The sequence below is a fragment of the Cibotium barometz genome, chromosome 3 (genome assembly GCF_041138505.1).
Source record: "Cibotium barometz isolate CiBa-2024 chromosome 3, ASM4113850v1, whole genome shotgun sequence".
Classification (NCBI taxonomy): Eukaryota; Viridiplantae; Streptophyta; class Polypodiopsida; order Cyatheales; family Cibotiaceae; genus Cibotium; species Cibotium barometz.
In genome coordinates, this window is record NC_141048.1 from 18,494,085 (window position 1) to 18,521,718 (window position 27,634).

The window sequence follows — 27,634 nt, forward strand, 5'->3', positions numbered from 1 at the left end:
ACTATCATCCTAAGCATGTCCACATGGGGGTGGAATGTAAGGGAGTGGCTGCACAAATCCGTATGTTTTAGGGTTTGGAATTTCTCACCCCCCATGGGGCTAGGTTGTGTGGTTTCCAAGGGCGCTTGTTGTATGTGGCCTAGCGTTGAGATTGCAGGCTTGAGGACACATATTGTTATTGCTCTTGTGGATTCCTTGGGTTTAAGGTAGTCCCAGACATTGGTTCTTCACCCTTTGTGTTCCTGGTTCGAACGAAGAGGAATTGGAACTAGGTTCCGTGGGACGAAGCTTCTATAATGGGCTCGCGTGGAAAGTGGGACTCATGTTTGCACTATGTGTGCTTCCTATTGGGTGTTAAATCAGGATCATAGGTCATTTGGTGGCATCTTAGATTCAAAATATAGTTATGAGTAGAAAACCACCATTAGAACAAGGGAAGAACTTCAAGATCATTTAGTGGCATCTTAGATTCAAAATGTAATTGTGTGCTTCTTGTTGCGTATTAACTCACGACCATAGGCATTTGGTGGCATCTTACATTCAAAATATAATTATGAGTAGAAAACTACCATTCGAACAAGGGAACACCTTCAAAATTTGGATCAAATACAAATTGCATAGAATTTACAAGTTCTTTGCATAGAACCTTCGTTATACATCACAAAAATCTTATCATTATTGGTTATGCTGTTTTTAACTAGCTGTTTTTTAAAGCTTACCGGACCCCACCAAGAATAATCCGTGTTATTTAATGATTTCACCCATTTAATTCATGGCGTGTACCACCCCTAATAATCAACACAAATTCATTTTTCACGGGTCCAAAAAATGCAGCCACCTTACGTCAAGTTACTCAAGTGTCCGGCGCCATTGTGTGAATCCAGTTTAAGAATTCAGAGAAATTGATAGTGTGCCCACACGAAACACACGCTCGTGATAATTCATCTTGGAATGTGCTCACACAAAACACACTCTCGTGATATCACATCTCAAAATTCTAGACAGACCTTCACTTTACGTTGTGTTTTGCTCGATACAGCGAGAACATTCATCGCAGTTTAAAAAACACGCTCCATTTCAATCTCAAATCTTGGTTTCGGTAAGCATTTAACTCTGTGTGTGTGTGTGTGTGTGTGTGTGTGTGTGTGGGTTTTGTTTTTTTTTTTCGAACTGTGATCTCCTGTTTCGAGCTAGGGTTCGTGCATCCTACTCTTCTGTTTGCCTAAATTTTTCCTGATTTCTCGCCTTTTTCTGTAATGCTTTCTAGCTTCGATCTTGTCGACAAAGAATCGATCGGCTGTTTTCTTTGTCTATTTTTGTTTTTCCCTGTTTTGCTTTAATTTTTTCTTTCTTTTTGCGCTTGATTTATTGCAAGACCTAAAAGGCATTGATTTCTGTAAAGAAAACTTTTCCTTCGTTATTGTAAAGATTTATATGGACGATTATTTCATATAATCTGCCAACCCTTTTGCAATGCATCGATTTCTGTAATGGGGGAAAAACATCTCCTATGTTCTTTCAGATGCAATGGCATTGACTTTGACCCTTTTCTTTGTAAAGACCAGCCTAGGGACCATTTCTAACAGTTGATCTGATTTTGAAACATTCAGAAAACCTCTTGATGCAGTGGAGGGAGTTGGTGAATTATCTTTAAGGGGATTAAGCTATTGATAAGGACTAAGGCTCATGATGCACATAGAAACTGGACCTCTGTTTTTGCATAGCTATGGAGTTGATCCAGAGAATGAGTGAGGGGTGTTGCCATGCCATTTACAGCAAGATATATGAGATGTAGTTGAATTGGGTACTTGTCTCCTTTATAAGATCCATTGATATTCGAGGTGAAGAGCCAGCCTATTCATGGTGAAGTGTGGGGCGGTACTTGTCTGGCCTAGGTGATTGTGATCCATTGATGCTCCGGTAGAGCGTTAGGCTTTCTCCCACCCCTATGAATGGTGATTGTTACATCACTAATTGGGTGTAGGACTAACCCGGGGTCAAGAACCTAGGGTTAGGGTCAGGGCTTAGCTGGGCAATGGCGCTGATAAGACCCGCCCAAGAGGCTAAGGGCTAGCAAAGGATGAGGTATGGATTGGTCTAGAGCAAGGAAAAAGTTAACGCCGAGCAATAGCGCTGATAAGACCCGCCCAAGAGGCTAAGGGCTAGCAAGGATGAGGTATGGATTGGTCTAGAGCAAGGAAAAAGTTAACTAGAGGCTTATAATGGCTAAAAGTTTAATAATAAAAGCAGTGGGCCAATTATTACTATATAAGTACTTATGAGGATGATGAGGAATCCTCGTGGTGTCTGCCAATGTGGGAGGCCTCAGGGCCAAGGGTAGCTGTAGGCAGCCTGGTGGTATGGGATGCCAAGGCGTGCTACCAAGTCGCTAGCCAAAATTCTATCATGGTCATCTTCTTTGGATTTATTGCGTGCATCTTCAACCTTGATAGGGTTTCGAGGTATGAGGGTCTAACATTGGTATCAGTGCATAACCTAATGGTACGAGGCTTGTGGAACTTTGAAAGGAGATAGAATGAAATCTTTCATCAAGATCTCCCAATGTCACGTGCATCTTGCACTTGGATGCCATTGGACATATTTGTACTGTAGGTACTGTACTAGCCCTTTGTGAGCCCTTGTTTGGGATGAGTTAGCCAGGGATCCACTGCAAGGTGTCATGGTTAGGTGTACAAGTCCCGTACATGGTCATGGTTACGTGTGCATGTCCTGCACGACTTTGTAATCCTTTGGAATGATGTAGAGGTGTGCCGGGCATTTATTAGGCTTCTAGCTGGATGCACGGGCACTAGTCTAGGTTTAGGAGATACATGCTTTGAAGAGCCAACCAAAGGCCACCATGATCTACCTCAAAAGAGGAAAGAACTTGAACATTGGCATGGGGGCTAGCCATAGGCCAGCCCACTACCTAGCCCACTACCTAGTCGGCCAATAGATGATGTAGCTGCCTCAGATGTGTGGAAAGCGATGACTTAAAAGGCTGTTTTCAGCATGTTGTGAACATATTAAAGTAGGCTGACATGAGTTCCAGTAACCGATTGCAGCATAGGAAGTGCCAAGGGTTCAAGGGCCTAGACAACCAGTAGGAGCCAAGGGCAAGGTGGAAGGTTAAGATCAAGGGTCATCTTCAGGTTGAGAGTTACGTTAGCCAAGTGAAGTCTCCAAGGTCACTTTAGTCTTGGTTATGTACAGCTAGCAGTTAGTCATTCTACTCATTCAATAAACCAAATACACCGTAGGTGATGGGGCCCTTTAGGGGGAGTTTGGGACCCAACATTGTGTATTGTCTCTCTTCTCTCTCTTTGCACTTTGTCTCACTAGATTGTACTATACATGGTCAGAACAAAGGTGTTGGAAGCTATTTATCAAAGTATAATCCTCGTCTGTAAGCTTTCACATGTTACATTGGTATCACAGTGTTTAGTTTTGACAGAAGAAAGGTTGCAAGTTTTTTTTTTCATAAGGGCGTGCAGATCCATTGTGAAGAACCCCATCGTCATTAGCGTTTTCACTTAGATTTGCATTGTTTTTGTTGGACATGTCATTTCTAGTCCATTTTACTCCATTTTATGCCCCTTTTTATCCAGATATTTATCTGATATTCTTAGGGATTTTTCCCATGTTTCTTAGACTATTTTAGGCATTTTTATCAGTCGTGGTGTCACTAGCCTGGACATTTCCCAGTATGAAAGGGGTTTGGTGGACTCCAGGATGTCTAAATATTTGGAAATTACAAGCTTTGGGAATGGGGGATTATCCTAGAATACAAAGGACCACACTCCTAAAATTTAGGAGAGTTGCTATTTTTGGCCCGACTGCGATGGAAATTCTGTTTGCGTCATTACATCTGGAATTGAGCAGATACCAAGAGTTGGCAAAGTGCCTATGACAGAATGTCTACTAGTTGGGATATTTTTAGAGGTAAAGATTATGGGAGAACCCATCTCTTAGATTGGGACATGTGGCAGGAAAGTGGATCAAAGTGAGACACGTGGCCTAACACTTGTCAGAAAGTGGATCAAAGTGAGACAAGTGGCCTCACACTTGTCACTCCAGCTATTGTGTGGCTCTCCACTTGTCATCATAGCCTTCTCTTTCCATTTTCACTCATGGGAGCCCCAAATCTATAAATTGGAGCCCTTTCTCTTCATTAATGGAGGCTCTCTTGTTGCACACTAGCCTCTACCACCGTTACAGGCTGCCCTAATGATGGCTACTCTCTTGTAACATGCAATGGAAGTATTCGTATTGGAGGATCCTGTCACACAAATGCTCACACCGTCTTCTGTATCCCGAGTTTCGCGAGTTTAGCAATCCACTTTAAGACTTCAAACTTTAAAGAGATATGAGAGAGAGAGATGAGAACTGTACACCATATGGGGTCTCGAATTACCCACTGAAGGGTCCCCTATCCCATTACTGAGATAGTATTTGCTTTATTATCTTTAAAGAGATTGACGGTGTGACTGACAATAAGCTAAACACAAGACCTTTGAAGACCAAGTGTTGAGCTGAATTGTACATTGTTGTAGAAGGACCAAAGATACGCAATCTCGAGCCTATGCACTCTTCCCAATGGAATGAGGGACGGAGGCAAAGCTAAGGTTGAGAGAGGGGTTGTTTGGGACTGTTCTAGACTGAGTATGAATGCTGTAAATGAATATGAATGCTGCGTTTTACCTTTACCAAGTGGCTGGAGCAAAAACGTGTAACACGCGGAAGCTCTGAGAGTCTTCTTTCAGCCCTAAACACCACTTAGAACATGCTGATGGAAAAACGTAGATAGAAGGGAGAGAAGAGAGAGAGAGATGGCTGGAAATTCAGTATCTTCATATGGTACAAAAGGTACATAGATTCTACAGCCATGGGTTGCCTTGAAAAGGTAGTAAAATACCTATTCTAGTCCTAGTCTAGACCCACACCCAAAGGGGGAGTGAATCACCTTAACTATGAGCATCTGTGCCTTTATATAGGCCTTTGGACAATAGGAGTGTTGGCCAACTGCCAGTCGGCCAGCTGACTGAGCATATATTTTCCAAAACGCAGATCCGACCAGTATCCATGCAGCCGACAAAAGTTATCTTGCCCTTCTACGCACGACTAGTCCCCTTTGTCCTTCTCCTAGTCCAACGCTTGCCACATTTGCACTTTATGCTCCAAATCTTGGTTCTAATCATCTTTTTCTGTTTGCCCCTTCTGGACTAGCTTCAGGACATGTCCATGGGCAAAACTTGCACATGGCATCCCCCTCTGCTAAACTTGATGACGGGATTCCAACCTGTTCTTGGATGACTGTCATCATCCCATTCTATTCCCGAAGTCCCTATGTCATCCATCCATCTCTGGCAACTCTTTTCATTGAAAACCCGGCCCAGTCTCCGAAACCACTCTGACTCTGAATAAGATCTATGCATCTGTTCCATCCAGTCCCCAATCCGTTCATGCCCTGTCTTTGAACCTCGTCTTGGTCTTCATTCGTGAGAAATGCGTCTGGCACTCTCACTCCACCCCTTGGAAGATCATCCTCCATTGGGACCGTTGCCCGAAAGCCTTTCCTGGCTCACAGGATTGCCATCCCCTTGGGGCTTTGTGGAACACCACCAATAAACCTCTTGGGAGCTCTTCCCGGTCTTGTGTTCCTTGCCTTGGGCTTCGTACCTGTGCACTTTCCTGTACCTTGGACCGGCACACCTTTATATGGGACTGAATCAGTGTTTAGCCTTGCTGAGCCTAATGCTTTGATACCAATATAACATGCGGAAGCTCTGAGAGTCTTCTTTCAGCCCTAAACACCACTTAGAACATGCTAATGCAAAAACACAGACAGAAGGGAGAGAAGAGAGGGAGAGATGGCTGGAAATTCAGTATCTTCATATGGTACAAAAAGGTACATAGATTCTACAGCCATAGGCTACCTTGAAAAGGTACTAAAATACCTATTCTAGTCCTAGTCTAGACCCACACCCAAAGGGGGAGTGAATCACCTTAACTATGAGCATCTGTGCCTTTATATAGGCCTTTGGACAATAGGAGTGCTGGCCGACTGCTGATCGCCAGCCGAATGAGCATATATTTTCCAAAACGCAGATCCGACCAGTATCCATGCGGCCGACAGCAGTTATCTGGCCCTTCTATGCACGACTGGTCCCCTTTGTCCTTCTCCTAGTCCAACGCTTGCCACATCTGCACTTTATGCTCCAAATCTTGGTTCTAATCATCTTTTTTTGGCTGCCCCTTCTGGACTAGCTTCAGGACATGTCCATGGGCAAAACTTGCACATGACAAAACGATGATAAGATGAATGCTGAAAACTGTATGGATGCAGAAAACGCAAGGTTGACTGTAGGCTGAATGCTGAACTGATGCGTTATGCTGATGCAAGATGGCTGAATGCTCATGCGTTGAGGCGCCTACTGCTGTAGGAGGAAAACGCTGAGAGGAGGAGGCTGACATTGCAATCGCTTATGCTCCTAGGGCTAAGGATGACAAGCGCTTGAAGGCTTCTTTGCTGAATATGATTGAATGAATGAATGATGATGCAAGGATTCTATTTATATGGACTCATGGAGCCAGTCGGCTGGCTATTGAGCTGGCCGACTGCTCATGCCCAATAATAAATGCATAAATGTGTATAAAATGCTGAAAATGATGAGAAAAATACCAGAAAAATCCTAGTAAATATCATGATAAATACTAGATGATATTTGGGGTTCCTGCAATGGTCTAGATGCTATGCATGACTGATGTGCAATATGCAGGATGCTTTCCGATGCAAACCCTAAGGTTTCTACTAACTGTATATGCATGAATGCGTTTCTTTAAGTGGGTTAAGGGACTTAGACTGACTGACTGACTAACTATGGCTGAGAATGACCTACGTATCCTGCTGGGTTCTAATATTGTTACAATGTTGCACTGATGATGATGAGCCAGTTTGTCACCATGCACTACAGTGCAGAGTGCATGTGACATCTCTCTCTCTCTCTCTTGAAGGCTGCTCAAGAAGAATACCGACTGTTGGGGACTTTTGGAGGCTTCCATTGCGAAGAAATATTGAAGGCAAGGGTATTTAATCATTTATTATGATTTCTAGCCATTGTACTTGTTGTACCAGCCCTTGTACTTGTACCAACTATTGTACTAGTTGTACTAGTTCTCGTACTTGTTGTACCTTTTGTACCAGCCATTGTACCTGTTGTATCAGCTTTTATACTTGTTGTACCAGTCATTGTACCGACTATACCAATCACTGTACCGGTTGTACCAACCACTGTACCTGCTATCCTAGCTGAATGGAGAGTTGTACTTGCTGTACAGCTCTATTGCATGAAGACCTGTGGTTTTTGGGGAAGAATCAGTACCCACACGGAGGTATATGGATTATATTGTTGGCTCGGCATTTCTACAGCATGTGTTCTAGCTTGGTAGCCTCGTGTTGGGCTGTGTTATGGCATTTGTATATGGATAATCCGGCATCTCCCGTGGGGAGAGTAAGGCCCGCAAAGCTTGTACATGATATTATTCTCCTACTTCTCCCACCATGAGACTGGCTGAAGCTGTCTCCATGTAGTCTGTCTACCAAATGCGTGGCTGGCATTCCGATACACTAGCCGCTCATCCTCCAAGCGTCTCATGAGCTCCACATCTCCTCTTGTCCATTTCTGAATTTAATCTTGCCATCCATCTTCCAACTCTTCATTAAATATACTGGGCCTCACTATGCTAGAGAGGGTGCAATATGTGGGCAACCGCGTGGATTGGTCTATGGAACCAATCCCATCGGTCATTCCAAACCTGTCGAATGTCATCAACCTTGAAAATTAGCCATGAATGATCAAAGCTATTAGCTCACTCCTATAGGCTACGATAGATCATAGTATGATACAACTTACAAGTTACAACAAGAAGGCAACTAGTTGGAAGTTCAGTACCTCTCATCTGTCAAGAGAGTGCATCGGTTAAGAGCCTCTCCAATCCGGTCCATGAACTCGTACAAGAGTCCAAGAGTGCTGCCCTCCATGTCAGTGATGCAAAGAACACTATAGATTGGTTGAAGAGCTCTCAATAAAGCCTTTGCCTCCTTCCACCAATCTTCTTGCATCACTTTGCGTGCAAAAGCAACTGCCTTCGGGTGCTCATGGTCCTTCCAGCTCATCCACTCTCGACTAACCACTGTGCGCATGAGTCCCTGTCGGACTCTCACTACCCTCTCAACCGCAATGAACATATATGCAAACCTGGTTTGTGAGGGCTTCAAAAGCTCAAGGTCACTATTGGCACGAAACATTGCCAAGACCTTGGGTCTCTTCGTAACAAACTTCACCCAGCTATGTGCAATGTCAAAGATGTCAGCAATCCACCTAATCTTGGCAAGATCTTCAATGAGCAAGTCTAGGCTATGGGATGCACATGGAGTCCATACAATCTGCGGGAACTCATCCTCTAGCATCCGTCCCATAGAGACACAGTTGCTACCATTATCAGTGACCACTTGCACTATGTTTTGTGGGCCTATCTCCATGATAGCCTCGTGGAGGTGTGACCATATAAATGCTCCTGTCACCACTGTCCCAGGCATAGATGCATCAATGGCACACAAAAACATAGTGCCCTTGCAAGAGGACACCAAAATATTGTACACATCTCTCTTGCGTATATTTGACCACCCGTCACGTAACAATGTGCAACCATACTTGCTCCAAGTGGCTTTTAATGGCTCCATCTCCACCTGCATTGCTTGTTGCTCTCTTATGAGCTCTTTAGTGCGCAAGGTCTCATAGGAGGGTCCCTCCCACTCACATCCAATGCGGCTGATTGTTGCCCTCATGGCCTTTTTCCATCGTGGTGTGCGCACAATGTGAAAAGACAAAGCACATTGGATGAAAAGCCTAGTGAGTTCCCTAGTTGCATCTTTAATTGCCTGCTTTTGCATGCTTGCTTGAATGCTTGCTCTCTTTAGAGAGGCTTTGGGTGCTACGGGCAAAGGGGTTCGTGTTGCCGTGGGAGTGGAACTACCAGCACCCCCAAATCTTGCTTGGCTCTGTGCATCTTCCTCTGAACCCAACCGTGTTCTCTTTGATGCCTCACATGTATCCTCACTAAACAATCAACCTCTTTTTCAACAACTCCTATACTTGGCTCATAATTTCTTCTTGTTGGGCTACACTAACATGGTACGGCGGTCTCTTTTGTGGGGTACTCCCCGGAATAAGATCAATAGCATGATCTTCTGGCCTTTTCGTAGGAAGTTCTCTTGGCAATGACTCGGAAAAGCAAGCTTGGTACTCACGTAGGAAATCAGTCCTGTCTTTATCTAACATAGACAAATTAGATTGAGATTCATCATCTTTTGCATCCGTTACAAAAACCAAGTACGCGGAATGATACTTTTTCATTACTGATGAAATGGCCAAAGCCGATACAATAGGAACAGATTCCCCTTTAAGCTTTACATCCAAAATATGCTCTTTTCCTCTATGAGTCAAAGTAAGCTTCCTGTTGTACGTATCCACCACCGCATATACTCTATGACACCATGGCATATCCAACAAAACATCACACCCATCAAGTGGCATGATATAGAATTCCTCACTGTCCACATAACCCTGCACATGAAGCCTCAGCTTCCCAATAATAGGGGTAAGGGGTTCTGCATACCCAGTACAAGCCATATTAGCCTCATACAAAGGCTCCATAAGTGCGGTAGACTAGCAGCCATCCAATCCAATTGTAGTCCAGCCAATAAAACAAATAAATAGGAGCTAGAGTGCTCCAACACATGAAAGAGAATGACACCTGTTGGCCCCAAAGCTTGGCGCCCCTTTCGGTATTTCTTGATTCAATTTCAATGGAAAAGTTTAAATGATTACAACATGGCCATTCATGGCTCGTATGTCTGCAAGTCCAATCTGCCAATCCTTTGGACCTCTTAGCATAGAGGTTACACACAGCTTTGTGTGCCAAGAACACCACACTGTTATCTCCTCTAATTTGCTAAGTAAGTGCATCCATGAGGCCTTGAATATGCATCTGACTGAACCAGTCAATGGGGGAAGTTGCAGGGTCGATCTGATCGCATGCGGAAGCGGCGGGAAGCTTTCTTGAGGCTTTGTGGCATGGCCCTTTTCTCATGGATAGTGAAGTTGATCCCACTTGGCATTATAGTCCACCCGTGTGGTTACCCCCCAACAACCCCCCCCCCCCCCCTCTCCCCCCCCACGCTCCTTGTATGAGATAGGCTTCTCATGGAGCGGCCAGCCGGAGGGGAAGTGCATCTTTTTCCACCCTTTTGATTATCTAACCCCCGCCTTGTACATGAGGCGAGGTTGTATGTAGCCCAATGTGGCTGTTTTTTCATTAACTAATAGAAGGATCTATTTATCGGGAAAAAAAGGAGCGCCTAGCACTCTTGATCGTGTACTCAAAGAAGGGGAATATTTTTATGGGATTACAGCATCAATCCACTCCCATTCTCCTGGATCCCAATGAACCGCCGTAAAGCCATAGATTCCAAGACTCACATATCAGACTTGGGAGTTGGATTAATAGCCTAGTGCCTCCTCAAAGGGCCAATAATTGTGAAAGGCTACATAATAGCTCCATGATAGAGTAATGATACTTTGAAATGCGGGAAAAAATCCCAATTCACCAAGGGTGAGATTTGGGATGGTAAGTGCCAGCAATCCACTCAAAGTCTAATCTAATTTCCGGCAATCCTCAATCCTCACGGATCTTTTGAGGATGCTGTCCCTTGATAACTAAGGGCTTACAATGGTCTTTCTCTCCCTACTACCCTATACATGGCCTCAAAAGTCATGACACATGCATTCGAGACCTAATGAATGTGACAATCAGGGCTTACAAATGGCTAGCACTTTGCTAAACACTAACTCCAATCTATTGTGGTTCTCCAGTAGTCATGGGGCATGCCTTGTTTGAATGATGCACGTGGCAGGATATGATAGCCTAAATTGTCAATATTGATGGCTCTTTTGAGTAAACAATTATAATGAACAGTATGTAAACAGAAAACACACTATTTTTTAAACTTAACTAGATGTTAAATCGGTAGTTGAAAAGGGTAAGATGATTTCTGCAAATTTTTTACTTAAATTATTGTTTATCTTGTCTGTGTACTGCTTTGCAATGTTGTAAAAATTGCTTATCGTACTGGTTGCGGACATCAATGGAAAAAAAATCAGCACCTTTTGGAAGATTTGTATTATAATGTATTCAAATTTGCATTTTACTTTGCATCTGGCCAAGCAGGGATGCTGGATGGTCATTTAGAGCTCTCGTGCTCTAGACAACATGTCTCCTTGGGCGAATGATTGGCTTTCACAATACAATTATATCTAGGCTGGGTAAAGAGACTGGCAGATCATGTGGAGCTTCTGGCGCTCTAGGGAGCGCTTCTCCTTGGAGGAACTCAAGTAAGTTTTTTTCTTTGGGGGGGGGTGGGGGGGTGTGTGTGGTTTGCAGCTTAATTGTATTGTATATTTGGACTTTGCAGTTTTCTTTTGGTCCTTATGTCTGCCTAATGCAATCCTTGGTTCTGAATATATAGGTATTTAAACGAGCAACTGCAAAGAGCCACAGTCATAAGTGAATCCAACAAGGTAAGAACAGGCTTTTGTAAGCTTAAATACATTCCAATCTTATGAAGGGGGCGTGTGTGTGCGCACACACACACACACGCGTGCGCGCGCGCACACACACGTGCATGCATGCAGGCATACACAAAATATATACTCACACATGCTAACATGCACACAAGCACAACACACATACATACTTACGTACATATGTGTGTGTATATGTGTAAGTGTGTATGTGCATGTGTATATATGTATGTGTGCATGTATAAGCACCAGTGCATCTAGTCAATCAAATTTCTTATACGTATTTCCTGATTAGCATTGTCAAATGTGATGCATTGCAGGATTTTGTGATCGAAACACTTAGATCAATGGCAGAACTGCTGATTTGGGGAGACCAGCATGATCCTTCCTTTTTTGAGTGAGTTAATAGTTTTAAGGTTTTCTGCTGGTCCTTTCAAGGACTCTTTGGTGTCTACTGCTAGAACTATGTAAGCTGACAATGGTGGGTTGCTTTTGTGTTTGTTGACTATCATTTTGATCGTCTTTGCAGGTATTTCATGGAGAAACAGGTGATGGCTCACTTCATCCGTATTTTGAAAAATAGCAGAACTGCAAGTGTAACCATTCAGCTGTTGCAAACGTTGAATATAATGCTACAGAGTATGCGCAGCGAGCAAGCGATTTGTAAGCCTGTGTAGAGTGCTTCTGCAAGAAGTGGCCATATCAGTGCTTAAAAAATAAAATAAAATAAAGTGAAAGCTCAATCTTCTGTCACTTACGGTTGATGGTTGGCTGCAGACTACTTGTTCAGCAATGAGTACCTCAATAACCTGATCACGTATCCTTTTGACTTCCAAAACGAGGAATTGGTTGCATACTTCATATCATTCTTGAGGTTGGATTTTGTTGAGGATGTTACCTTATCATTCTCAAGTTCCTGAATGTAGTACTGCTTTCAGGTTTTGGTGACATAATTGATCTTTGGGCGCAGGACCATAAGCACAAAGCTTGATAAGAATACAGTCTCATTCTTTGTCAAGACGGATAATGTATGACACTTGTTTCCATAAAATGCTGTCTACAATACCTTAAGATTGTAGAATTTACTTACATGCACTTTTTTGGAGGTGGTTAATAGTACTTTTTAAACTTCAATCAAAGTTGTTCTTACCATGCGATTTTGTGTAGAATGTAGTTGTGGAATTTCCTCTCTACTCTGAGGCCATCAAATTTGCTCACCATGAGGAGAGTATGGTGCGAATTGCTGTACGAACGCTTACGCTACATATATACAATAGTATGTATTCTGATTTATGGTGCCTACTGTGAATTATTGGCAGGAGATTTTAGGATGCCGAGCAGCTACTACATGTTGGGGCTGGGGGTGTCTACACTGTCAGTTACTTCAATGCCTTGTTGCTTCTTACATGCCTGCATGTTTGCTCTGCAGTTAATGACGAAGCTATCCGGACATTTGTCTTGAGTCCTGGTCTGATTGGGTACTTTTTGGAGCTGGTGACTTCCTTGAGGCAGGAAACATTCAGACTAGTTGACCTTGTCACTGAGGCTGCCAAGTTAGCATTCCCTTGCCTTGTTTATGCAAATTGTATGCCTGTGCAGAATTGGAGTAGGCAGTTCGATCTGAGTTTGTGGTCTTATTGGTGGACAGGAATCCCAATTCTATGCAAACCATGGGAAGGCTCGAAGAAGCCATAGCAGAAACAGGAGACCTCCTATATTACTGCAATGACATCATCAATGCAGGTATTCCTGATCTGAGCAGACTGATGACGCAACACATACTGGATTTGCTTGTGATTCCAGTCTTGATACCATCTCTTCGCCCTTTTCAAAGAACGGTAAGCTTTGTTGATTTCATGGTTTGTCTTTCAGTGTCAGGGCATGGCTTGATAGTTCGGTAGCAGCAGGATGAAAGTCTGTATCTCCTGTAGAGTATTGGCCTTCAAATTTTGATAGGCTAATAGCTAGTAGCTTGCAGGAAATGCAGACCAACGAGCTGTCGTCCTTGTACCTGATTTCTTGCCTCTTGCAAGTAGTGAAGCAAAGGGATTTGGTCAATGGGATCGGGCTTGAGCTTCTTAAGAAAAGCTCTAGCAAAGATGAAGGGGTAGTTTCTGAAGGACTACCAGCTGTAAGCAACCCATCGCCAAACAAAAAAGAGGACAGGATCACATACCAAAGCTCGAGGTAACTGTGCTCTCTTAGGTTGGCTACACTTAAAGGGCATGTCACCGGAAGGACTCCTCAGGACTGCCTGATGCCTGTCCAAGTTTCTGCCCGTGCGAGGGTGGTGGGTGGGGATATATGTGTATCCAGCCTTTATACAAAGTTTTCTTGTGCCAATTCTTCTAATCTGTGACACAAAAGTTGATGGTTGGATCGGGCACGGTTTTGCAGAGAGCTGCTGCTCTCTTACCTTTTTTGTGAGAATGACAAGCTTGTGCTGGCTTCCTTGAATGTGCTGGTTGCTATGCTACAAAACAAAGGTGAGATTGACAAGAAACTGCTCTGAATTTATTTCCTCTTCAAGTCAATCAATCATAGATCTTTGCTATAACTTGCTTTCGTTTTCTCCAAATAAGCAGCTCTAAATGAAACGCTGCTGGATGCCCTAGGGATTCTAGCTCAACGAAAGCGCTATAAGAAATTGTTACTGGTATGTGAGATGTATTTTCTGGGACATTACAATTTTTTAAAGCAAGTGTAAGGCCACTTTGTTTTTGCAGGCTGGAACTGTCCTGAGAAGTAAGGTCTTGCATGGCTGCAAAGCTTAAGAGTCAGTCTTACTGTTATGATTCAATGCAGATTGCATGCATAGCCTTTGTGCCTTTAGGAGGTTTGCATATCAACATTTGTCTCCTCAGTTTAGGCCGATATCAGCCTTGATTTCTTCATCATTGTGGGAATGTGTCAACAGTGTCCAGACGCTTCATGTGATCGAAGTAGAAGTCCAATTGGAACTCAAACTGGCATTGCTTTTGCTTCTTGCTGCTATGCATGTTGCTGTTTTCAGATTGGATAGCTGAACCAATCCTCCCCGTGTCCTCTTTTTTCATCCTTTTGAATAATATTTTGTTTTTTGCTGCTATGTATGTGGCTGTTTTCAGATTGGGTAGCTGAAACCCCGCCAACCCCAGCCCCAGCCCCAGCCCTATTTTGTCATAATATTCAAGAATATTCTCTCATTCTTTGCATGCATTTATCTGAATTCATTGGATTTTGATGCAAGAATCTAACATGTATTTCCAAATTATAAACTGTTTCAAGCATGATTTTCTTCTGACTTCTATGGGAACTGATCTGCAGCAAGCCTTGGTGGGTAACAATACTGACGAGGAAGTGCTTTTTTCATCCTTACCAGCGGGTGAAGGTGAAGATAACGTGGATCTTAGTAGCATGGCAGTGCCCAATATCACGGTGAGCCCAAATGTGGCATGCTTCTTTTTAAGATACCTTGTTTGAGTAATTAAAAGGGGGGTGGTTCGAAGCATAGAACCTATGGTTGGGAGGTGAGCTAGCCTGCACCCCTCTTCGGGGGTTTTTACTTATCACTTGTGTTTTGCATTTAGGAGATCTGTGGGGTTGTAACACTAGTAAGTCTCTCTCTCTCTCTCTCTCTTCTTTCTCTCTATCTATCTATCTCTCTTCATTTTTTTCTCCATCTGCGCATTCTTAGTCCCATTCACCCTCTTGCTACCTAAAAAGGAGGATGGAGAGAAGTTATGCAGGCAAATGGGTATTGATGAGATGCCATTCATTGATGCTTGGTGAGTAGGGAAGGATATGATCAAGGATAGGCCTCTCCTCAAGTGTAGGGATGCATAATCCTGTTTGGATTTCCTTACTCTATGCACCACAAAGATCTGCCTGGGGGATGTGATGATTGTCCCTTGCCTGAACGGCGACAAGTGTAGGTGATCCATCTTGCGGGCAAGCAAAATGTGAGGGCCCTGTGCGACTTAATATACTTTACAAGTACAATTGACTATTCACAACAATCAATTACTTGACCCAAATATACAAGAATAAGAGAGAAATTATAGTCATGTACATGTTATCTTTATGAAATCTGAAAACTATTACAGCACATAAGACTTGAATAATTTATGTAAGGTGGAGGTGAGGGAAAGAGAGAAATAAGAGACATGCATAGACGCTTGAAGATGGACCAAACAACACCCCCCCCCCTCCCCCCCCCCCCCAAAAAAAAAAAAAAAAACCCCCACCCCCAATAAGGGAATCATATTGTTGCTCAATCCAAACTTGCGGAAATCCACAAAGCAGCAATACACACACTTTTGTCGTGATCGTGCTTCCTCTATGAGAGCCCACAAGGTGAATATATAGTCCAATATGGAGAAATTTCTCTTGAAACCTGCCTGACCGATTGCCCTGTGACCTAGATTCTCTGCCATAGAGCTGATTATGTCCTCAAGTGTGACATACCTATGAGTATGCAAGGTAGAGCCAGACATCTTGTGGTAGCCGATGGGGAGGGTCAGACAGCGTGGGTGATGCATGGCACTGTCATGTGGCAATGATGCCGTGGCGGTGGCGATGATGTGGCAGTCGAGTATAGCTGGCACTGTCATGTGGCAATGATGCCGTGGCGGTGGCGATGATGTGGCAGTCGAGTATAGCTGGCCGACAACATTACTGATGTGACCAATTAGAGCATTGGTGCATGTATATACGTGGGTCGCTGAATCGTCATATTCATCTGCATTCCTTAGTGTCAGACTTCACAAAGCTTTTCTCTGTAGGCGAAGTGCCAGCCAAAAGTGTATAGTAGGTCATAGGGTTGTGATTTGACGTCTCCATTCTCAGCCACATCTTGTACTTGAATTTCAGTTGTATTACTTCTTTCTTGTACATAATACAGAGCAATAGTTGAGGCTCGTGTATGCGCTGAATGTGTGACTCCGCCACACTCTTCTTTCCATCTCTAGAGAACCCTAGCACATAGGCGCAAGTGTTCTACATCAAGCACCACCCCATAGATCTTGGCCATACTACGACCGATCATAAGAGTCCTATAGTTTTTGGGATCCATAAGGTCCTCTGCTTACCGCTTTATGAATGGGAACGATGGTGTTGGTGATCCAGGAAGGAGAGAAGCCTTCACATATTGCTATGTTAAATAAGCTTGCAAGAATGGGGGTGAAAACATGGTGTCCATGTGCAAAGTGCTCCGCTCATAAATCCTCATGAACTCTTGCTCTCCCAGTATGCGGCTTCTTTGACATTCGTAGTGTTGAAAAGATGGGATGTGGGCTGGACGATCTGTGCCATCTGTGGTATGGGCTGATTGAGCACATCGTATAGTTGCCTTGCATATGCCTCCCATATGACATGGTCTCTGATGGGGATGGGGGGAAATAAGAAAAACAACAGTAAATTAAAAGTGAAAGCTAAGTTCTCAAACTGTGAGATTATACAAGATGAAAAATATAGATCCTACTATGCTAGGTATAGGGTACAATAAGTGATGGGATCTAGGAGAGCTGAATAAAAACAATCAATCAACCATGTTATGCCGGGCAAGGGCCCATCCAGGATGTCCATCATGGGTGATATGAGAAGGCTAGAGATGTCGATAGTCTGTTGTGAGGATGAGGTTGCTCAATGGCGGGCCAAGATCTCCTGAATGCATGGCTGATGAGCTAGGGGTGGCTGGGGTTTGGCGGGACGAGAGTGTCTAGTTCTCTGGAGTGTGCGTGCCCGATTTGATGTGACATCCGTGGACCTGCTCTACGAGGGGGCATTGTGGTATAGGCTCCGGTATCCACTCTGATGGGTTATGGAAACTTATGGTGCCTCCCTATCCACCCCACTAGGTTGGGAAAAATTGGTGATGATAAGTCAATCCTATATGTTGGGCAAGGGCCCATCTAGGATGTCCATCATGGGTGATATGAGAACTTAGATGGCTAGAGATGTCAATAGTCTGCTGTGATGATGAGGTTGCTCAATGGCAGGCCAAGATCTCTTGAATCTATGGTTGATGAGGTGGGGTTGGTTGGGGCCCGAAAAGACGAGGGTGTCTAGCTCTCTGGAGTGATCCTCATAGCATGGGACATGAAGGCATCAAGATAACTTGGTCTCTGTATGAATTGCTGTGAACCTCAAGAAATGATCTCTGTAGTATTGCATCTTGGTATGCAATGGGCCGACCGGTGTGATCCATGTGTTGTGTGTATAGCCCCAATAGATCGTATCACCCGGTTCCTGTCCTTATGTGTAAGCCATAATGTATGGGGAATCTGCATCATACTGAAATGGAGGGAGCCAGTCCATCTTTAATCCATGTGCTTGAAACCATTTGAGTACTATGTCATACCAAGATGAATGCTCACCTCCGGCGGCTATCTGCTATGCTGACTGTAGACTGTAGTGCAAGTCAGGGGAGTCAAAGTGGATCCTGTCAGAATATGCAGCGGAAATGATAACCAAACTTGGGTAGACAAGAGCAAGTAGACTGCAGAAAATAAACAGCACAAGAAACACAGAGAGATAGGTGTGTAAACTCTTCTCTATACACAAGATCCCGGAAAAACTGAATGAGAAAGTGGTGGGGGCTGCGGGGCTATATATACATCTCCTAGAAGGCAGTCGGCCAGCAGCAAGAGTGCCCACGACTGGAGAAAATAATCCCACGACTGAATAAATGCAGTCGGCCAGCATTCTGATGCCCACGACTGATCAAAAGCAGTCGGCCAGCAGCCCTGAAGCCCACGACTGATGAAGATCCAGTCGGCCAGCAATGGGGTGCTCCTGGCATCATCTGGCAGCCCTCCCACCACTAGGAAAAATGGGAAAAAATAGGGAAAAAATACGGGGAGTGTGGAAAAATGATATACGGGCGGGCACACCCACAACAGAGGCCCTGGTGTATACAAATAGACAGGAGATGACTTCTAACACCCCCTCTCAGCTCCTGGCTGTGAAACCAACCCAAGGGAGCTGGAGTGCCGCCTGAGCGTAGCCTGAGGTAGAGACTTTGTGAAGAGGTCCGCCGCATTGTCCTTCGTCGAACAATAAAGTAGCAAGATGTCACCCGCCAAGATCTTCTCACGTACAAAGTGATACTGTATCTCTATATGCTTGGTTACCCTCTAGAATGATGATAGGTGTTCTGAGCATCGATAAGCTTGCAGCTAGATGCATGGCGGTGCTCAGTGATAATGACCCTGCCATCTTTGGAGATAGCCCACTTGTCCGCTCTACGGGCCTTGTGTGAATTGTCACACCGGTTTGCCACCTATGCTGGGTTGAGATCATCCCCCATGTACACTTGTGCGTCCTTGAGGGCAGGCCGTTTGTCTAAGAAAGCGTGTCTGTTGGTGGCATCAAGGAATGTGATGATGAGGGCCCGCTCGTGTGTCATATCCTCCTTGCCCTCCATGTATCTGCAAAGGGTCCTGTCCATTTCTATTCTCTGGCAAAGCGCCATGGCATCTGCCTTGGGGGGAGTCCCCACCTGTAGCCCACACACTCGCACATGGAGGGCCCTATCCTTCGTGCGTTTCTCCTCCTTGAGAGTCTCATGTATGATGCTCTGTGGGGGTTTGTGCTTCTTCACCACGTCCACCCAATCTTTCTTGGTGGTATGCAGTTCTTTCGCAACTTATCACTCGCAACCTTCATCTACTCCAGGTCCGTCCTTAGGCCCTCTTGTATATGTAGTTTCCCTTCCTCCACTATATGGTCCTTGACAGAAGCCTTTAGGGCTTCCATTTCTGCCCGAAGTTCCCCTATCACTTGGGCAGCCTCTGGCATTGCCTGTTGTTGCATCTAGGTATCTTTCAACGTCCGAATCTCCTCCTCCTGGTGGTTCAACTTTGCCTCCAATTCTTCAATCTTGTTATTCTTGCCTTGTATCTCCCGACAGAGGCCTTCCAATTGTTTTTCATGTTGGTGTAGGACCATGTCCAACACCTTCTTCAGCTTGTAGGTTCATTTTGGATTGATGGAGTCTTACGAGGAGATCTTGGAGCCAGTCAAAGACAGGCTAGCTAAAGCGTAGGAGGCCTACATTCGACAAGCCAGATGTGAAATTCTTGGAAGGAGATTGGGTATATTTTGAATTATGAAGCCCCGGGTGAAACTGGTGGGCAAGCGATGCCCAAAGTTATCTTTCAGGAGCTTCGGACCATTTTCTATCCAGAGGAAGATCAACTAGGTGTCAATGAAGTTAACTTCAAGATGAACTATGCATGATGTGTTTCATGTCAGCTGGCTCAAACCATATGGAGGTCCAATCCCTTCAGAGATTAAAGACGAAGTGGAACCAGACATAATTGGCAAAGTTGAAGTTATGGTTCCTGAACAGATTCTTTTGCACCGCTTTAAGCACGGTTCCAGCTGAAGATAAAGACAATTCCTCAGGAAGTTTCAAGACCGAGGGACTCACAAATCGGTTTGTCTTGACAAAGAATTTTCATACGACGTGGATTGGGCAGCCCAGTCGGCAAGCCTCATGGCTTGGCTAGCCCATGGGCAGCCAGCCCAACAAAGAGGGCCAGCGTGCCCAGGTGGCCAGCACAGTAGGGAAGCGGCCAGGACATGGTGTGAACAGGCGCCTCTTTCTCTTTCTCTCTCTCTCTCTCTCTCTCTCTCTCTCTCTCTCTCTCTCTTTGCACATATCTCTCTATATTGTGTGTTATCTTCGTCACGAAAGAATGCTGAATTTTGTCCATTGAAGTACCGATCTTGCTCATCAAGCATCCGCATGTTACATCTGATTAGGTGCTAATCACATCAATCAATTCATAAACATGCTTCCGAAGCAGAATGCGTCTTGGCCCTCGGGGAATCTTGTACAGACTGAGTGTATCCCGCATCTTGGCTTGGTGCCTCAATAGTTTGTCTCTATGGTGTTTGAACTCCTGTAGATCTAGTCCCAACCATATCTTATCTCTGTAATGCATCATTGACCCGTATCCCTTAGTAAACTGGGTATCTAAGTATGTAATGCTCCCCAGACTCGATTTCCCCAGTATTACATAGCTTGCATACTTGTCTGTCTCGTGGGATGCCCTCTGCTCAAACAGCAAGGTGAGATTCTTTTGAGTCAGACAGGGCCATGTTCCAAAGGGGAAAGGCAGAAAGAAGGAAGAACTACCAGATGCAACTTCTGCAAGAAGCTCAGAGAGACAGAGAACCGATGCTTCAAGAAGATGGCCAAAGAGCAAGGGAAGGTGCTTACAAACTTGGAGGTAGAAGATGAAGTCCATGATGCAGAAGCATCTTCAACAGTAGAACATGCAGCCACTGTAATGGATAATCTTTCTCTAAACGAGGAAGTTTATGGTTGGGCTTTGTAAAAGCCATTGTTTGTGGGTCATGGGTTCTCCGCCTTGGTAGTCCCCCAAAAGTGATTGCAATAATTGTTTTGTGAGTGTGTCAGTCCTTTCATCATTGTAATTAGCCTGAATCTTATAAAAGGCTCCAAATCCTTGTTTAGGTCTAGGGGGATCGTGTTGGTAGATTGATCTAGGTTGTCATTGTGTGGTCAAGTTCTTATATCAGGCCTGACATGAGAGTTCAAGTGTTGGTGCCATTGTGTCTCCTCTGACATGTGGTGCTGTCTAGAGTCCAAACCACCATGACTATTGAAGGTATATCAAGCATCTCCACCCGAAGGGGGGTTTGATGGAAATTCGGGGCTCGATGTGTGGTGAACACCCTCTTATGAGTGGATAAGGATAAGGATAAGTGTGGTGAACACCCTCTTATGAGTGGATAAGTGTGCCATGTGTCATCAGTTTAGTGTGTGTGTGTAGAACCCTATGGGTCAAAAGATAAGGCTACTAGCATACAAAAGCATGTACTTGTGAAGGGTTTTACATATCAATCAATCAACCATCATTGGGTTGTGCAATTCTCTCCCTTTGAGATTTGTCACATCTCTCTCTCTCTCTCTCTCTCTCTCTCACACACACACACACCCAGAGATCATGCTCCGAGGTATTTTTGCCTCGCCATCGCCTATGTATCACATATTACACCGCCATTATGGTACTGGACAGATCTGCATTGCATTCTTGTATACCCTACGCATATAGGTTGCATACTGAGCCTCTAGCAGTAGTGCTCCATCTATCACCCCCCCCCCCCCAGCTCAGCACTTTCATAGTTTATTTCATGTTCATTTTGTCCTTTTTTTTTTTCTGGACATCCAGAGGACATTGACAGTTGTACATTGATTTGTCTCATAGGTCAAGTTCGGCCTCTAGTAGATGTTAATACAGCTTTCTTTCTTTCTTTCTTTCTCTACACGCAAACCATGGTTAGCTTCAATCCACCATAAGCTTCTGATCCTGTGTAGCTCTAATACCAACAAAGGGCAATGATGCATGTTGGAGATTGTGTATTTGGAGGAATAACAAAAACACAAAGATGAGTTTCTTGAAATTTGTGTGCTTATTGTTGTTTTTTTTTTTTTTGGGGGGGGGGGGGGGGGGCAAAAAAAACTTGAATGTGACTTTTGGTATCTTTTCATTACATATAATTTTTCTTGCTTGTTATTGTCTTATAGGTGAAATGATGCGTACGTCCATAAAAATACAGGGGAAGGGAGGCACCGCAATAATACTTGTGTCAAGGTTGCTAATTTGTTTGGCAGCTCTTCCCCCTGACATGGGATTCTGATAATTTTTTTGTGTGTGTAGGCCAGGAAGCAACGAGTGGAGGAAGCAAGCTGTAGTGGGGATAATGCACATCAGAGAGTCTCATGTTCGAGTGTGGAAGATGATGGCCATGCAAGTTCTAGCTATGCTTTTTCTACATTTGAGCACCTTTCATTTGCATTACGTGATGCTATATTTGAGCAGAGACTATTTTCTGCTTGCCCTTTGTAAAACATAAAGACTACTTTTGATAGGCTTTGCAGAAGTGATAATCATGTTTAAAAGCTTCTCAACTTACAGAATAACAGTCATGAGCCTGCTATTGGGAGTGGAGCTGGCCAGCTTAGTCCAAGAAGGAACAGGTATCAGGCATGTTTTGAAACCTTCCTACTGAGGAGATTCTGTCTGGTTGAATTGAAAGCTATTTCTTTATGTTGACTCACAAAATTTAGTTGGCTTTTTCAGGTTCTGGATGCATTGATGAGGCTTCTTTGTCGTAGACCCCCTCCATGTGCAGAAGCATTGTGGCACACGGGCTGGTTGTTGCGCCAGCTTTTGCCTTATCACGAGCAAAAGCTGCGCGATCATCATCTCTGCATGCTCAGTGTGAGTTGCTTCCCTCCCAAAAACTGATGGCCAAACCATCTCTGTACTTTGCATGGGTTTGTGTATTAACATTTGGGCTTGGTGATGCGCAACAGAAAGCATATGTAGCAGCTCAAGAATATCTCTGTACTTTGCATAGGTTTGTGTATTAACCTTTGTGTAGGCTTGGTGATGTGTGCGACAGGAAGCATATGTAGCAGCTCAAGAAGATCTTATGGTAGAAGTGAGAGACTGCTGGTGCGATTTAATCCCTACATTGCTGATCGAAGAGTGGAAAATCTGCAAGAAAGGTAAAGCTCGCTGCATCATCATTTGTATCAGAAGCACGGAGGCTGCTTTTGTAGTACACAGGTTTGTGTTTACCATGTTGTGGTCTGTTCCACGTTGCAGCATCAGAGACCTCGGCTTTAAAGAAGGATACATCCTTTGTTCTTTGGCCAAACCCTGCCCGCATCTTCTCAAATGGTAAGTCTCTTACATCCTTGTTGCTGTGTTTGCCTTTTCACTTCTCTTATTAGCCTTTTGTTTGATGAACATGGTTTCTCGTCTTCCAGGTGACACATCTTCATCTTTTGTTGGTGAAAGAATGCAAGCAAGTGTGAAGGTGTTCATCAACATTACCCCTGTCTGGCACTACCAAATTCTGTGAATGCTGTATAGCATTACTTTTTAAAAATTACGGGATGCATTATGGTGTCAAGTTTGTGTATTGAGTCAAAGGTTTTCTTGTGATTAGGTTTTCGTGATTCTTCATCAACTCCGAACCTTGGTGGTAGAAGGCTCGATACCAGATGTTCCACAGTTGAAACAGCCCAAGGACCAGGCTGAAAGGCTCAAAACGGGGAGGTTTGGTATTCAGCTAACAGCTGTCAAAAGAGACACTGAGATCGACTTGAGTGAGCCCACTTATAAGTTTCTTTATGATCTAATTTTCTGTATTAGAGTAGATACTTTGGACCTTACTGTTGAGTAGGAGCTTGAAATTGTCTCTTTGATTTGATTAAGGATTAAAACATTGAATGTTTATGTTACATAAGTTGGAAGCAAATATAGCTGTGGTGCTGGGTTATAAATGAGTGTTTTCAATGCACTTGGAAATTGCCCTGCACTTAAGAAATCCCCCCAAAAAAGCTGGCTTGGGCATGATGTAATGCTAGATTTGTTGAAATGTTGGAGATGTTTTTTAACATTTGTAGGTTTACTGAATGTAGGTAACATTTACCAGATTGGTCCTAATGGCCCTAAAACGGAGCTGCATGGTTTGAATTGTGGGGGCAAAAAGAGGGGTTGGGATTGGTCAAAAGTATAAGAGAAGGATAGATAGGATATTCATTGGGTAATTTCTTGATGTGGGGTCCTGACGTCAAATATGTGCCCATGTGTGGGGTACTCGTAATTTGTTTGGTGACTCTTGACAACTTTTACCTTGCAATTCGTAGAATTCTTCCTTGGTTTGGAGCTTAGAGCAGCCTAGGCTATGTCCAGGACACGACATTTGACAAATCGTAGCATCAATAGGAGCATTTAGAAACACAGAACAAACTGTTGTAGAGTTGTTAAGGGCACTTGGTATGACCTGCTATGATTAAAAGATTCGCAAACCAGCTATAGGTCTAGGGTTCTTTACTCTAGTATCTCTTGGCCTGTGTGAGATGGCAACAACCCACCTTGCATCTCCTAAACCTCCACGGAATCATCATGGAAAGTGACTCTGTGTTCGTGATGAACAACAATATTTTGATGTTGATGTAGCCAGGAGGATAGCTGCTTTGGAGTGCATGCTTGTAAATACATAAGGGTGTTTTTGTTGGTTGATGACCCTGCATCATAGTCAGAAGAAACGTTTCAAGGTTTCTTTCATTTCGAGGTTTTTTAAATTTCACAAAGAAATGTTTCACCCTCAGGGGAAAAACAGTTGATTTTGGAAAAAAATATATAAAGCTATTAGAAACCATTATACACATAGCTGACCAAGAATCAAATTAGAAACAGTGAAACTTTGAAAGTCGGATTTAAAAGCTTGAAACATAGAAACATAAACTTCTACTCTGAAGATGTGGGTACAATCACTTGGATTATGGTGAGGCACTATGAATATTAGGGAGGTGTGAAAATTTTGAGGAGATGGGAGATGGGAAAATTTGTTGAAATCAAGAGAAGTTGAAGAATGAAGAAGAAAAAGAATGAAAGGAAGAGAGAGAAGGAAAAGGGAGAAAAGGAAGAAGGGTTAGAAGGAGAGGAGGTAGAAAGGAGGAGAAGAGCAACAAGGGAAAAGACAAAGAAGGGAGGAAAGCCAGTTGGGCTATGGTGGCAGGGCACGAGGTGAGGACCGGGCTTGAAATGAGACTCGTGCATGAAACAGGCAAATGAAAAAGGCAAAAAAGAAAATAAATGACGTAAGAAAAATGGAGCAAAGGGGAACAACAAAAAATAGGTGTTTTTTAATTCATCCATAAAAACTTGGGCACAGTTTATGTAAACATTAAGAGAGTTTATGTAATAGATAAAGAAACAGAGAGACAGAAACGGCAAGGTCAGGGGACAGCGTTCCCCTGAAACTATGCCTTGGGGTCACGGTGCACACTATGCAAAATACAAATCCTTAACATAAAGCTTGGAATGAAGCACCCTCATTGTGAAGGAGTTCAGAGGTGACCAGTGTCTAGTACAAGGCAGATAGCAGCCTAGTGTGAACAGTTCAGTGATGGGTTGGCCACGTTTCTAGCCTAGTGTGAACAGTAAGTGATGGGTCGGCCACCTTTCTAGCCTAGAGGCTAGTGTTAATACATTAATTGACTTTTATGGCGCTTTTGTAGGGCTTGCGAAGGCTGGCCGACTTGTGTTAGTGAATTTGTTTATAATACAAGGATTAGGTTAGAATTACTGTGTGATTGTGTTTGCAAGTCTTTTGCTGCATCTCTCTTTCTCTGTGCATGCGCGCATGCACTGTCACAGCACTAATAGTCTTACAACTGGGAAACCAATTGCTTAGCTTATTGTATGCCAACAGCCATGAGAATTTGGGGCTAGTTACCAATATATGCGAGTAATAGTGCTTGCTTTTGGAAGCTCATGTAAGGTGGGTGTGTTGATATAGATTCAAAGCAAGATTACAGACACTACTGTGCTGCTAGAGGCATGAAAGTGTGCTAGCTACAGGTAGCTTAAAAATGATGGGTGTTGATATACATTCAAGTCAAGATTACAGACACTACTGTGCTGCTAGAGGCTTAAAAACGTGTGCGGAAGCAATAGGTGCCCCCCTAGATGTAATCCTTTTACTATGCTCTAACAGTTACTTGTCTGGATTGCAGCTCCAGGTGATTCTATCCCTTGCAGAATTGCTTTTGAGAAGGGGAAAGAGAGATCAGTGTATTTACTTGTGTTTTCAAAAGGCACAGCGGGATGGTTGCTTCTTGCAGAAGATGTTCCTCTTAAACCACGAAGGGGAATTATTCGTGTCATTGCAGCCTTGGCAGGGTCCAACGTATGTCTTGCAGTGAAGGCTCAAATATTTCCACACCCTCTAGTAGCCTAGACTTGATTTTGTCTTGCTTGTTTGAAAGAAGTTTAACAGTTTGCTTTTGCTGCATGGTCTGCAGCCTATAGTGGACGAGGATCACCCTAAATGGCTGCATTTGAGGATTCGATCTCCTCATTCTCCAACTACGGACGTTGGGAAGGTTGGGACTGGTGGGAAGCCCCGGGTGAGGCGCCTTGTGGATGGCAGATGGACACTTGCATTTCCAGATGAGAAGACATGTAAGTATGCCCAAGCAGCTGTGTTAGAGGAGATGGACATACAGAGATTAGCAGTGCAGCAGGTTTTGGAACCACTTCTTGATGTATCTGCTCTTCCAATCAGTAAGGACACTGTTCCACTTCTTGGAGGCACATGACCTGGCATCAACAATTAAAGTAATTCTTTTAGACATGTCACAGTAACAGAATAATATTGCACTCGGGGAGAGGGAGGTAACAGCCTTGGCTGTGCTCTTATTGTAATTTGTAACTCATGTGTCTGACCGATTGCAGACATCATTTTTTGGGCGGGTGATCCTAGGCAATATTTTATGTAAAGCAGCATTCTAAAGAACAATTTTTGACACGAGGAAGTTGCCTGAAGTGTGTGCAGTGGTGGTTTTCATGTTGTGCTCAAAAATTGAGCTCTGTACAGTAGCTGGTTCATATGTATTGCTTCCCTCCTTTCAATGGGATTTAAACTTATATTTTAGGCTTGGACTCTTAATCTTGGGTAGATTTTTGGCATTGCTGATGGATATTAAAGTTCCAAGACTCATGAAGAGTTGCTTCAGGACAGGAAGCCTAGAATTCTTTTAGATTTGTCTCGAGTCAAGTACATGTTAATGAGTTCAAAGTGACTGCAATTAAATCCCTGGCTGTTTGAAATTGTTCAGATTTAAGGATTCAATGTCCACAGATAGGGGCAATTTGAAGTCTTCGGAAAGCCTAGGTAATCTGGTAAGTCCATACATGCATGACCTATTGATTATTTGCATGCAAAGGAATCTGTAATTTATTTTGAAAGCAAAAGTGAGGATCTCTCTCTCTCTCTCTCTCTCTCTCTCTCTCTCTCTCCCCATGTTGAGCGCATGCCATTCGTTGGGGTTGTTAAAAAAGCTCCTAAAACAAGTGTTTAGAGCAGCTTGAGTTTTTGATGATTTCACAAGCAATGTGCACTCATGATAAAGCTTAAGGTGCATCCTGCACGAGGACATATTTGTATAGCAAGGT

At 43.7% G+C, this 27,634-nt stretch overlaps 2 protein-coding genes across 3 annotated transcripts; one reads left to right on the forward strand and one right to left on the reverse strand.

Annotated features, from left to right (window-relative positions):
- Positions 1-855: 855 nt before the first annotated feature.
- Positions 856-27,113, forward strand: LOC147639793 (CLEC16A-like protein). 2 transcript variants are annotated; one of them, XM_086774075.1, is made up of 23 exons: positions 856-1,099; positions 11,290-11,453; positions 11,588-11,639; positions 11,963-12,039; positions 12,172-12,305; positions 12,420-12,516; positions 12,613-12,670; positions 12,810-12,918; positions 13,072-13,195; positions 13,291-13,480; positions 13,621-13,829; positions 14,040-14,128; positions 14,228-14,298; positions 14,949-15,059; positions 22,316-22,405; positions 22,574-22,642; positions 22,739-22,879; positions 23,064-23,169; positions 23,270-23,344; positions 23,434-23,483; positions 23,616-23,775; positions 26,194-26,366; positions 26,482-27,113. In XM_086774075.1, the coding sequence occupies exons 2-23, from the start codon at positions 11,404-11,406 to the stop codon at positions 26,776-26,778; spliced, it is 2,532 nt and encodes an 843-aa protein (XP_086630201.1). In that variant the 5' UTR covers positions 856-1,099; positions 11,290-11,403; the 3' UTR covers positions 26,779-27,113. The 2 variants fall into 2 exon arrangements, with proteins under 2 accessions (XP_086630201.1, XP_086630212.1); XM_086774086.1 differs by having other exon boundaries at positions 917-1,099; positions 13,630-13,829.
- LOC147639794 (uncharacterized) lies at positions 7,946-8,542 on the reverse strand. Its single transcript, XM_086823972.1, has one exon. The coding sequence runs from the start codon at positions 8,540-8,542 to the stop codon at positions 7,946-7,948; it is 597 nt and encodes a 198-aa protein (XP_086680098.1).
- Positions 27,114-27,634: the final 521 nt, after the last annotated feature.